The sequence below is a fragment of the Pseudophryne corroboree genome, chromosome 7 (assembly GCF_028390025.1).
Source record: "Pseudophryne corroboree isolate aPseCor3 chromosome 7, aPseCor3.hap2, whole genome shotgun sequence".
In the NCBI taxonomy this organism is placed as follows: domain Eukaryota; kingdom Metazoa; phylum Chordata; class Amphibia; order Anura; family Myobatrachidae; genus Pseudophryne; species Pseudophryne corroboree.
The window spans coordinates 124007924-124021795 of NC_086450.1; the positions used below are offsets into that span (position 1 = coordinate 124007924).

The 13872-nt window shown below is 46.1% G+C and overlaps 1 protein-coding gene across 4 annotated transcripts in view; it reads left to right on the forward strand.

Moving 5' to 3' along the window:
- The window catches only part of COBLL1 (cordon-bleu WH2 repeat protein like 1), a 275238-nt gene that overhangs the window by 210956 nt on the left and 50410 nt on the right, over positions 1-13872 (forward strand). For all 4 annotated transcript variants that reach the window (XM_063933618.1, XM_063933617.1, XM_063933620.1 and 1 more), the window contains one exon: positions 9046-9108. In XM_063933618.1, coding sequence (XP_063789688.1) covers positions 9046-9108 — 63 coding nt within the window. The remainder of the gene's footprint in view (positions 1-9045; positions 9109-13872) is intronic.

Consider the following 13872-nt stretch of genomic DNA (forward strand, 5'->3'; position numbering starts at 1 on the left):
CAGCCCTACATCACTACATTACATCCCCCCCGATACGCCACACTACATCCCTACACTACATCCCCCTACATGCCGCACTGCATAACTACACTGCACTACAGTCCCTACAATAACATTAACACATCCCACTGCCTCTCTCCATATGAACTTGAAGTCCTCTTTCCAACGGAGCTTCACGGTAGAATGAGGGCAACAGGGTACAGTAGGAGGAGGGGACGGGCCTGGTCCTCTGGCTGGGAGAGAGCAGGGTAAAGGGGAAGGGGGTGGGCTTGAAGCATTGTAGAAGTGAAGTGGGTAGGTCTGGTCCTCAGGTTTAAGTTAGAGCAGGGTGGAGGGGAAGAAGGGGGCAGGCCTGTTCCTATGGATCGGAGGGAACAGGCTAAAGGGGAAGAAGGTGGCATGTCTGGCCCTGGTTACGGGCTTGCAGCGACTGGCCGGCGTTCTGTAATGAGATTTATTATTATTAATTAGAGATGTGGACCGGAAATTTTTCGGGTTTTGGTTTTGGATTCGGTTCCGCGTCCGTATTTTGGATTCGGCCGCATTTTGGCAAAACCTCCCTGAAATTTTTTTGGCGGATTTGGGTGTGTTTTGGATTCGGGTGTTTTTTTTCAAAAAACCCTCAAAAACAGCTTAAATCATAGAATTTGGGGGTAATTTTGATCCTATAGTATTATTAACCTCAATAACCACAATTTCCACTCATTTCCAGTCTATTCTGGACACCTCATACCTCACAATACTATTTTTAGTCCTAAAATTTGCACCGAGGTCGCTGGATGACTAAGCTAAGCGACCCAAGATGGCGGCACAAACACCTGGCCCATCTAGGAGTGGCTCTGCAGTGTCAGAGAGGACGGCACTTAAAAAGATTGGCCCCAAACAGCACATGATGCAAAGAAAAGAAAAAAAGAGGTGCACTGTGGTCGCTGGACGGCTAAACTAAGCGACACAAACACCTCAATATCACAGGAATTATTCGTTCTAATTAGTGTTATTATTGGTCCAAATCACTGGAAGAAAATGACAAAATCACTGGAATTATTCGTTCTAATCAATGGTATTATTGGTCCAAATCACTGGAAGAAAATGACAATCACTGGAATTATTCGTTCTAATCAATGGTATTATTGGTCCAAATCACTGGAAGAAAATGACAAAATCACTGGAATTATTTGTTCTAATCAATGGTATTATTGGTCCAAATCACTGGAAGAAAATGACAAAATCACTGGAATTATTCGTAAAAATTTGTAGAAAGTCGCTGCTTTCTGATTACAGAAATGCTCAGATATTCCTACGAATCCACAATCCCTTCCCAGAGGAAAAAGAAATTGAGAAACCGTTGTTTGAGAACATTTGTTTTCTTTCCCTTACAAAGGAACAAACCACTTTCCAAGAAGACTGACGTTTTTGGGATTATGGAGACATAATGTTTTTGAATATAAATCCTAAAGCAGGTGGTGTATTAGAGCAAAAGAGTGCAAGAGACCAGCCATGCAGTTTCTGAAATATTATGACAAAATGTTACTGTATTTCATAAGCACTCATTCCTAACTCTGCTAAGTACTGTTTGGTATACTGTATCTGGCTTCCATGAGGTAGTTGTCCATTATTTCAGCTTCCATTGACCTTTTTGAAAGCGGTAGAAGTTATCGATTCTTTTTTTTTCTCCCTATTTTTAATTTTCTCCTGCGTAGCCCAGTAAAATGTTGCAATGTTAAGTATTGACTTGTGCCTTCTGGGGGTCCACTTCTTCACCAAACCCAGCCAAATCTCATCCTAACCTTCTGTTCCACGTTCTCTATGTACCCCATCTGTGTCACCCATGTCTTTCTACCCCTCCCCTTTAGATTGTAAGCTCTCACGAGCAGGGCCCTCTTCCCTCATGTGCTTATCCTTTGTCTTACTTTAATAATCTTCAACTGTACCACATCCAGCAGTCTTCTGCCACCTGATACTTATTCCAGTGTCATCTGCTGATGTAACTATGTGTATTTACCCTGTACTTGTCCTATACTGTCATCAACTGTAAGTTGCTGTTTTCCTGTTTAATTATTTATGTACTTTGTAATTGGGCGCTGCAGAACCCTTGTGGCGCCATATAAATAAAGGATAATAATAATATAGGGTGTATAATCCCCAGGTGTATCTCACACATCGCTCAGTACAGATTACAGGATGTATAATCACCGGGTGTATAACACACGTCGCACAGTACAGTATACATACTGGTCACAACAATGCAGCAGATATTGAGCACTGATCAGTATACTAGAAGTGACACAGAGCTGCAAGATACAGCAATGGCCTACTGTACTGTACTATATAAGTATACTGCTGGTCACCAAAATGCTGCACTGTCCTACTATATACTGCTCACAATAATGCAGCACAGATATGGAATAGATACTTGCAGTGACACAGAGCTGCAAGATACTACAGCAATGGCCTAATGTACTGTACAACTATATACTGTTGGTCACCAAAATGCTGCACTGTTATAATTATAATACTATATATACTGCTCACAAAATGCAGCACAGATATGGAATATATACTTGCAGTGACACAGAGCTGCAAGATACAGCAATGGCCTACTGTACTGTACAACTATATACTGTTGGTCACCAAAATGAAGCACACTGAGCACAGATATTTGCAGCACACTGAGCACAGATATGGAGCTTTTCAGGCAGAGAACGTAGATATTTCTCTTACGTCCTAGAGGATGCTGAGGACTCCGAAAGGACCATGGGGTATAGACGGGATCCGCAGGAGCTTGGGCACACTAAAAAGACTTAATCTGGGTGTGAACTGGCTCCTCCCTCTATGCCCCTCCTCCAGACCCCAGTTAGACTTTGTGCCCAGGAGTGACTGGATGCACACTAGGGGAGCTCTACTGAGTTTCTCTAGAAAAAGACTTTTGTTAGGTTTTTTATTTTCAGGGAGACCTGCTGGCTACAGGCTCCCTGCAGCGTGGGAGTGAGGGGAGAGAAGCAGACCTACTTCTTCTTAGTTTAAGGGCTCTGCTTCTCGGCTACTGGACACCATTAGCTCCAGAGGGTTCGATCACTTGGTGCGCCTAGCTGCTTGTTCCCAGAACCACGCCGTCGCCCCCTCACAGAAGCCAGAAGTCAGAAGTCGGGTGAGTATGAGAAGAACAGAAGACTTCAGGACGGCAGAAGACTTCAGTAAAGGTACAGCATAGCGGCAACGCTGTGCTCCATGCTCCCACACACATCACCAACGGTATTTCACTGGGTGCAGGGCACTGGGGGGCGCTCTGGGCGGCATGTTACTGGAGTTGAGGGCGGCATAAAGAGATTGTAGGTGCCTCGGCACCCGTTACAGACCCCCGCCGGCATTTTCTTTCAATTTTGAAATTGGCGGGCCGAAGCCCGCCGGGAAGGGGGCGGAGCTTCGTCCCGCAGCTCACGGGCGCCATTTTCTCCCTACACGCGGCTGAGGGATAGACGCTGCCGAGACCTCCACGCTTCTCTACAAAGTAACGGGGGCATTTCCAAAGGGAGGCCGCAGTGTGTTGCTTGAATTTAACAAAGGCAGCGCTGGGTACATTATCGTTTGTGTCGATATATTGGCGCTGGGGTGTGAGCTGGCATACTCCCTCTGTGTCCTCTCTCTGGGCTTCATTGTGGGCCTATCACCTAGCTGGGACGTTCTGTGTGTTGGGGTGTGTCGGTACTACGTGTCGGCATGTCTGAGGCTGAATGTAATTCACCAGAGGAGGTTATTGGAGGTGTGGATGCGGGGCTAGAATTGGGACTATCGACGCAGCCGACACCTGATTTGCTAGCACTGCTCAATACGATAAATTCCAATGTAGCTTCCTTATCAAAGAGGTTAGATAAGTCTGAGTCACAGACGCAGGTGTGGAAAAAGTCCATGGAAGAGGCTTTGTCTCAGGTACAGAACCCATCCGGGTCCCATAAGAGGCCATTTACTCAAGTGGTAGATACTGATACCGACACGGACTCTGATTCCGAGGTCGATTTTCACTGAGGCAGTTTTACATCCACGGTTAGTTAAGAGTATTCAGTACATGATTGTGGCTATAAAAGATGTTTTACACATTTCTGATGAACCTGCAGTACAGGAAACAAGGATTTGCTTGTTCAAGGAGAAAAAAACTGAGGTGAAGTTTCCCCCCTCTCATGAAATGAATACTCTTTGTGAAAAGGCTTGGGAGTCGCCAGATAAGAAATGGCAGATTCCCAAGAGGATTTACATGGCGTATCCGTTCCCCTCTGATGACAGGGAAAAATGGGAGACATCTCCAAATGTTGATAAAGCTCTATCCCGTTTGTCTAAGAAGGTGGCACTTCCGTCTCCTGACACGGCAGCTCTCAAAGATCCGGCGGATCGCAAGTTGGAGACGTGTCTGAAGTCCATTTTTCGCTAATTCGGGGGCTTTGCTCAGACCCGCTGTGGCGTCGGTATGGGTGAGTAGTGCTATTGCTAAATGGGCTGAGAATTTAGCTAGTGATATGGATACCCTTGACAAAGATAATGTCCTTTTAACTCTCGGTTATATTAAGGACGCTGCAGATTACCTAAAGGACACGGCGAGGGATGTCTGTCTCTTGGGTTCAAGAACCAATGCCATGTCGATATCTGCCAGGAGGGCCCTGTGGATCCATCAATGGAACACTGATGCCGACTCCAAGAGGTCTATGGAAGCACTACCCTTCAAAGGTACTGTCTTGTTTGGGGACGGTTTGGCGGACCTGGTCTTGACCGCGACTGCGGGCAAGTCCTCTTTTCTTCCTTATGTGCCCACACAACAGAAAAAGGCACCACATCAGCAAATGCAGTCCTTTCGTCACAATAAATACAGGCGTGGAAAAGGTTTGTCCTTCCTCGCTTCAAAGGGTAGAGGAGGGGGAAGGAAACCTCCTGCAGGCTCAGGCGCACAGGACCAAAAGTCCTCCCCTGCTGCTACCAAGTCCACCGCATGACGCTGGGGCTTCCCTAGGTGAGTCCGGACCGGTGGGGGGCCGTCTTCGGATATTTAGTCAGGTCTGGATTCAATCAGACCTGGATCCTTGGGTGTTAGAGATCGTGTCTCAAGGATACAAACTGGAGTTTCAGGAGATGCCACCTCACCGGTTCTTCATTTCGGCATTACCAGTAGTTCTTCCGGACAGGGAGGTGGTGCTAGCAGCAATTCAAAAATTGTGTCTACAGAGGGTCATTATTCCCGTTCCCTCGTCCCAGCGGGGGGAGGGGTTCTACTCGAGCCTCTTTGTGGTGCCGAAACCGGACGGTTCGGTCAGACCAATTCTAAATCTAAACTCCCTCAATCCATACTTGAAAGTGTTCAAGTTCAAGATGGAATCCCTTCGAGCGGTGATTGCCAGCCTGGAGGGGGGGGATTTTATGGCGTCAGTCGACATAAAGGATGCCTACTTAAATGTGCCGATATATCCTCCTCATTAGGCTTTTCTCAGGTTTGTGATACAGGATTCTCATTACCAATTTCAGACGTTGCCGTTTGGGCTTTTCACGGCTCCGAGGATTTTCACCAAAGTCATGGCGGAAATGATGGTGGTTCTTCGCAAACAAGGGGTTTCAATTATCCCGTACTTGGACGATTTCCTGATAAAGGCGAGGTCCAAGGAACGGTTGCTGAGAAGTGTAGAGTTGTCACTGTCGGTTCTGCGACAGCACGGTTGGGTGCTCAATTTGCCAAAATCCCAGTTGATTCCGACCACTCGGCTTCCTTTTCTGGGCATGATTCTGGACATGGATTTACAGAAGGTATTTCTTCCAGAAGAAAAGGCTCTGGAACTGCAGACGATGGTCAGGGAACTTCTGAGGCCGACGAGTGTGTCGATCCATCATTGTACTCGGGTTCTGGGGAAGATGGTTGCGGCGTACGAAGCCATACCATTTGGCAGGTTTCACGTCCGGGTGGTTCAGTGGGACTTGCTGAGCAAATGGTCCGGGTCTCACCTGCACATTCACCGGAAGATAAGTTTATCTCCCAGAGCCAGAATTTCTCTCCTGTGGTGGCTACAAGGTCATCACCTCCTAGGGGGACGCCGATTCGGTATCCAGGATTGGGTACTTCTGACAACAGATGCAAGTCTCCGAGGCTGGGGCGCAGTCACCCAAGGAAGAAACTTCCAGGGAAAATGGTCGCTCCAGGAAGCCTGTCTCCACATAAATATTCTTGAGTTAAGAGCCATTTACAACGGCCTGCTACAAGCAAGAAGCCTTCTTCAGGGTCGTCCTGTCCTGGTACAGTCAGACAACATCACAGCGGTGGCACATATAAACCGTCAAGGCGGAACAAGGAGCAGAGCGGCAATGGCGGAGGACACAAAAATCCTTCGCTGGGCGGAACAACACGTGAGCGCACTGTCAGCGGTCTTCCTACGGGGGGTGGACAACTGGGAAGCAGATTTCCTCAACAGACACGATCTCCATCCGGGAGAGTGGGCTCTTCACCAAGAGGTAATTGCAGAGGTGACATAACGCTGGGGAATTCCGTTGATCGACATGATGGCGTCTCGTCTCAACAAGAAGCTCCCGAGGTATTGTTCCAGGTCAAGGGACCCCCAAGCCAGTGCAGTGGACGCCCTGATGTCTCCGTGGGTGTTCCAGTCGGTGTATGTGTTCCCTCCACTTCCTCTCATTCCAAAGGTACTGGGGATCATTCGCCGTGCAAGGGTTCAGGCGATTCTCGTCGTCCCAGACTGGCCAAGAAGGGCCTGGTACCCGGATCTTCAGAACTTACTGGTGGAAGATCCTTGGCCGCTTCCTCTAAGAAAGGATCTGTTGTTGCAGGGTCCATGCGTGTTTCCAGACTTACCGCGGCTGCGTTTGACGGCATGGAGGTTGAGCGCCAGATCTTAGCTCGTGAGGGTATTCCCAGGGAGGTCATTCCAACTCTCATTAAGGCTAGGAAGGAGGTTACGGCGAAACATTATCACCGTATTTGGAGGAAGTATGTTTCTTGGTGTGAGTCTAAAATGGCTCCTGCGGAAGATTTTCACTTGGGTCGCTTTCTCCACTTTTTACAGGCGGGCGTAGATGCAGGCCTGAAATTGGGTTCAATGAAAGTGCAGATTTCGGCTTTGTCTATTTTCTTTCAAAAAGAATTAGCTGCCCTCCCAGAGGTTCAGACCTTTGTGAAAGGAGTAATGCATATCAATCCTCCGTTTGTACCTCCTGTAGCTCCATGGGACCTTGATGTGGTCTTACGGTTTCTCATGTCTTCCTGGTTTGAACCTTTGCGTAAGGTTGAGTTGAAGTTTCTCACTTGGAAGGTGGTTATGCTTTTGGCACTGGCATCTGCCAGGCGGGTGTCAGAGTTGGCGGCTTTATCTCATAAGAGCCCGTACTTAATTTTTCATTCGGATAGGGCGGAATTGAGGACTCGTCAACAATTTCTACCGAAGGTGGTTTCTTCATTTCACATTAACCAACCTATTGTGGTTCCGGTGGCTACGGAAGCGGTGGCGATTCCAAAATCTCTGGATGTTGTAAGAGCGTTGAAGATCTACGTTTCTAGGACAGCTGTTGCTAGGAAGACTGAGGCGTTGTTTGTCTTGTATGCTGCCAACAAGATTGGTCATCCCGCTTCAAAACAGACTATTGCACGCTGGATTTGTAGTACGATCCAGCAGGCTCACTCTTCGGTCGGACTACCGGTGCCGAAGTGAGTAAAAGCCCCTTCTACCAGGAAGGTGGGCTCATATTGGGCGGCTGCCCGAGGCGTTTCGGCGTTACAACTTTGCCGAGCGGCTACTTGGTCGGGGTCTAACACATTTGCTAAGTTCTATAAGTTTGATACCCTGGCCGATGAGGACCTAACGTTTGCTCAGTCGGTGCTGCAGAGTCGTCTGCACTCTCCCACCCGTTCTGGAGCTTTGGTATAATCCCCATTGTCCTTTTGGAGTCCCCAGCATCCTCTAGGACGTAAGAGAAAATAGGATTTTGGTACTTACTGATAAATCCTTTTCTCCTAGTCCGTAGAGGATGCTAGGCGCCCGTCCCGGTGCGGACTTTTACTTGAAGTGTTTTTCTTGCTGGTTAAATTGGTTTATACACGGGTTGTGTATTGTTTATTGCAGCTTGTTGCTGGTGTTAATGCATACTGTTATCTGGTTTAAAGTTACTCCGGTTGTACGGTATGTTTGTGGTGTGGGCTAGTAGTTTTGTAGCCCTTAGTTTAAACAAAAATCTTTCCTTGAAATGTCTGTATCTCCTGTGCACAGTTCTTATAACTGGGGTCTGGAGGAGGGGCATAGAGGGAGGAGCCAGTTCACACCCAGATTAAGTCTTTTTAGTGTGCCCAAGCTCCTGCGGATCCTATCTATACCCCATGGTCCTTTTGGAGTCCCCAGCATCCTGTACGGACAGAGAGAAAAGGATTTATTGGTAAGTACCAAAATCCTATTTTTCAGCACACTGAGCACAGATATTTGCAGCACACTGAGCACAGATTATGGAGCTTTTCAGGGAGAGAACGCAGCCATGTCCTCTCCATTCAATCTCCAATGCACGAGTGAAAATGGCGGCGACGCGCGACTTTTAAATAAAATACGAATCTCGCGAGAATCCAAAAGCGGGATGATGACGTTTGGGTTAACCGAGCAAGGTGGGAAGATCCGAGGCTGCCTCGGACCCGTGTAAAATAGGTGAAGTTCGGGGGGGTTCGGATCTCGAGGAACCGAACCCGCTCATCTCTATTATTAATACACATATCACTGGCTGCGGGCCCCTGGTGCAATTTATCAGCTGCACTGCCAGTAGTTCCGCCTCTAACCAGTGGTCAGGTTAAGCTGGACAGATGTAGAGTATAATAGTATGATGATTATTTGCATTGATCAGGTCATGTGGGAGGGCATAGTATCTAATATCAGTGTAGCGTGTGGAATTATGCGGGTTATGTTTTAGCATGAAATGTCTTTCTATAATATATCACTTGGCTTTAAATGATCAACATTGAAAGTATTTTCACTCTATAGAAAAACATTTAAATAATTGTTATTTTGTCTGTTACTTTTATTTCAGATGAAACAAAACACCTAAAAACATCTAATGATGAAAAAAGTAATCACGTGACCTCTCCAGCAGGTGAGTGTTTGTGGGCTCGTATATGAAAAAGATCTGTCCTGCTGAACATGTCAACAGTATGTTATAAATTAGAATCGTATTATTAACTCAGAAGGGGAAGACATGAAGTATTTATTTATGTTGGAATACCCTTTTTGTTTTTGTATGACTAGTAGGGAAAGAAAGCTACTATCATGCCTACTTTTGGGCACGGAGGAATTTTAAACAAGCTTCCATAAAGCGCTTTTATACTGTAGGAGAATGAGTCTCCTCCAACAACTTTGGAGAAAGTGTCAGGATCCCCGTTTTTTACTGTACAGATTGTGGAGGGCTAGATAGGTTAAGACAGGACAGTACTATATATACAATGCTTGTATCAACATAAACTACTACATACATACTACATAATACCAGATTTAGAAAAAAGGAACTCGTATACCAAGAACAGGTGGCAGAGTGTTCTTGGTATATGAGTTCCTTTTTTCTAAATCTGGTATTATGTAGAAGTTTATGTTGATACAAGCATTGTCGCTAATATTGTTATAAATTGGGACCTGGGAGGCTCAGTCATGTTTATGTTCTATTTTTTCTAGATATACTTTTAATTATTCGACTTCATTATATTATGATTGGATTTGATGATTCATGTATGGCCCTTCTTGAAAAAGATCCTGGTTTTTGGATCGAAACGTCGAAACCTTTGAGGCTACAATAAAAATTTTCTATTGAAGAAATGTGTGGACTTTATACACAGTGAGAGTGCACCCTCCACCACGTGGAATTCTCGTCTATATATATATATATATATATATATATAAATAATGCCTTCGTGTTTTGAGAAAACAAGGGGTTTCCAATGTAAAATACCACTGGCTGCCTGTATCAGTTCCGTCTTTTACCCCTCTGGCACATAGTGGGATGGTGGTTCAGGCTCTCTCCTGCTCTGCCTCCCCTACTTTACTATAACATATTTTGATGGCGTTATATACTAAATACCATTAGTGACTCCAATAACTCATGCACTTGTAAATCTTTAGATATAAATGTGGCTCTACACACAAATAGCTTCACTGCATTCTTGTGAAGCTAAAACTACATGTTAATAATTTCTACAGCAGCATGTCATTCTCTTGTTAGTTTATACAGTCGTGTAGCGACATCTGCTGGAATGTAGCTGAACTGCAGACATTACTCTTTGCTGTTGCTTGTACAGTGTTTTGTGATCTTAATTAAACTGGTTGCGAACATATATCCACTATAAAAATTTAAATGTTTCTAATGATTTATCTTCCCATATTACATGTTTGTGTTACTTACTAATGCATATGCGTGTGCATTGTTTAAATTATTTGGTCTATAACATACTGCATGTTGCAGTAGTTTAAAACAAGATTACAGTTCAGAATGAAAAAAATTAAGTGGCATATTTATTTTGTGCCATTATATTGCAGCATATAACTCTGCTTACTGCCTGATGGTAAAAATATAAACGGACTGCATTACACCAAGACAGCTGTTGTGTAATTCAGTGTCCCACAAATGTGCCCTTAGTGAGGTGCATTTAGGGCAAACAGAGGACTTGTATTCTTACTGTAGAGCGATAAGTCCTGTGTATAATGTGACACAAGCCCCTTACTGGGACTGGGGAGGTGAAAATGGTGCTTGTGCATATATTATATGATCTTGTTTTTTTTTTACAGATTTTAGAAAGATTTTTTTTTTATACATGTGCAGGAGAAATATACTTGCTGTAGTTATCAAATGTTGTCAAACTTGATAGTGAATATATTAAATATATTTATTTTAAAATTGGATGTAAGTGTATGGACGTACAGTCTGCTGACATAAACCTGGCACACGTGCTACTAGTGAAGACCTGCACACCATTTCATGCGTTAGGTTTTTTTTCTTTCTACTGAACACATTTTAATGGTGGATTGAAATGTGTTCACATTCTACGTCCACCCCAGTGTATGTAATGTAGAAGTATTTGTATGTGTTGTTTAGACATTCAATTTAGCTGGTTATTCAAATTTTCTCTGACGTCCTAGTGGATGCTGGGAACTCCGAAAGGACCATGGGGAATAGCGGCTCCGCAGGAGACTGGGCACAACTAATGAAAGCTTTTAGGTCACCTGGTGTGCACTGGCTCCTCCCACTATGACCCTCCTCCAAGCCTCAGTTAGATTTTGTGCCCGGCCGAGGTTGGATGCACACTAGGGGCTCTCCTGAGCTTCTAGAAAGAAAGTATATAATTAGGTTTTTTATTTTACAGTGAGACCTGCTGGCAACAGGCTCACTGCAGCGAGGGACTAAGGGGAGAAGAAGCGAACCTACCTGCTTGCAGCTAGCTTGGGCTTCTTAGGCTACTGGACACCATTCGCTCCAGAGGGATCGACTGCATGGAACTGGCCTTGGTGTTCGGTCCCGGAGCCGCGCCGCCGTCCCCCTTACAGAGCCAGAAGCAAGAAGAGGTCCGGAAAATCGGCGGCAGAAGACATCAGTCTTCACCAATGGCGCACAGCACTGCAGCTGTGCGCCATTGCTCCTCATGCACACTTCACACTCCGGTCACTGAGGGTGCAGGGCGCTGGGGGGGGGGGCGCCCTGAGCAGCAATAAAAACACCTTGGCTGGCATATATATCACAATATATAGCCCCAGAGGCTATATATGTGATAAATACCCCTGCCAGAATCCATAAAAATGCGGGAGAAAAGTCTGCGAAAAAGGGGCGGAGCTATCTCTCTCAGATAGCCATTTTCTCTTCACAGTGCAACTGGAAGACAGCTCCCCAGGCTCTCCCCTGTAGTTTTCAGGCTCAAAGGGTTAAAAAGAGAGGGGGGGGCACTAAATTTAGGCGCAATATTGTATATACAAGCAGCTATTGGGAAAAATTCACTCAATATAGTGTTAATCCCTAAATTATATAGCACTCTGGTGTGTGCTGGCATACTCTCTCTCTGTCTCCCCAAAGGGCTGTGTGGGGTCCTGTCCTCAGTCAGAGCATTCCCTGTGTGTGTGCGGTGTGTCGTCGGTACGGCTGTGTCGACACGTTTGATGAGGAGGCTTATGTGATGGCAGAGCAGATGCCGATAAATGGGATGTCGCCCCCTGTGGGGCCGACACCAGAGTGGATGAATAGGTGGAAGGTATAAACCGACAGTGTCAACTCCTTACATAAAAGGCTGGATGACGTAACAGCTATGGGACAGCCGGCTTCTCAGCCCGCGCCTGCCCAGGCGTCTCAAAGGCCATCAGGGGCTCAAAAACGCCCGCTCCCTCAGATGGCAGACACAGATGTCGACACGGAGTCTGACTCCAGTGTCGACGAGGTTGAGACATATACACAATCCACTAGGAACATCCGTTACATGATCCCGGCAATAAAAAATGTGTTACACATTTCTGACATTAACCCAAGTACCACTAAAAAAGGGTTTTATGTTTGGGGAGAAAAAGCAGGCAGTGTTTTGTTCCCCCATCAAATGAGTGAATGAAGTGTGAAAAAGCGTGGGTTCCCCCGATAAGAAACTGGTAATTTCTAAAAAGTTACTGATGGCGTACCCTTTCCCGCCAGAGGATAAGTTATGCTGGGAGATATCCCCTAGGGTGGATAAGGCGCTCACACGTTTGTCAAAAAAGGTGGCACTGCCGTCTTAGGATACGGACACTTTGAAGGTACCTGCTGATAAAAAGCAGGAGGCTATCCTGAAGTCTGTATTTACACACTCAGGTACTAGACTGAGACCTGCAAATAGTGCTGCTGCAGCGTGGTCTGTAACCCTGTCAAACAGGGATACTATTTTGCGAACATAAGACGTCGTCTTATATATGAGGGATGCACAGAGGGATATTTTGCCGGCTGGCATCCAGAATTAATGCAATGTCCATTCTGTCAGGAGGGTATTAGAGACCTGACACTGGACAGGTGATGCTGACTTTAAAAGGCACATAGAGCCTTATAAGGGTGAGGAATTGTTTGGGGATGGTCTCTGGGACCTCGTATCCACAGCAACAGCTGGGAAGAAAATTTTTTACCTCGGGTTTCCTCACAGCCTAAGAAAGCACTGTATTATCAGGTACAGACCTTTCGGCTTCAGAAATGCAAGCGTGTAAAACGAGGGAAGAGGGAAAAAGCTGCACCAGTCAGCCAGTTCCCAGAATCAAAATTCTTCCCCCGCTTCCTCTGAGTCCACCGCATGACGGGGGGGCTCCACAGGCGTAGCCAGGTACGGTGGGGGGCCGCCTCAAAAATTTCAGCGATCAGTGGGCTCGCTCACAGGTGGATCCCTAGATCCTTCAAGTAGTATTTCAGGGGTACAAGCTGGAATTCGAGGCGTCTCCCACCCGCCGTTTCCTCAAATCTGCCTTGCCGACAACTCCCTCAGGCAGGGAGACTGTGCTAGAGGCAATTCACAAGCTGTATTCCCAGCAGGTGATAGTCAAGGTGCCCCTACTTCAACAAGGACGGGGTTACTATTCCACATTGTTTGTGGTACCGAAACCGGACGGTTCGGTGAGACCCATTTTATATTTGAAATCCTTGAACACATACATAAAAAAATTCAAGTTCAAGATGGAATCGCTCAGGGCGATTATTGCAAGCCTGGAGGAGGGGGATTACATGGTATCCCTGGACATCAAGGAGGCTTACCTACATGTCCCCATTTACCATCCTCACCAGGAGTACCTCAGATTTGTGGTACAGGATTGCCATTACCAATTCCAAACACTGCCGTTTGGACTGTCCACGGCACCGAGGGTCTTTACCAAGGTAATGGCA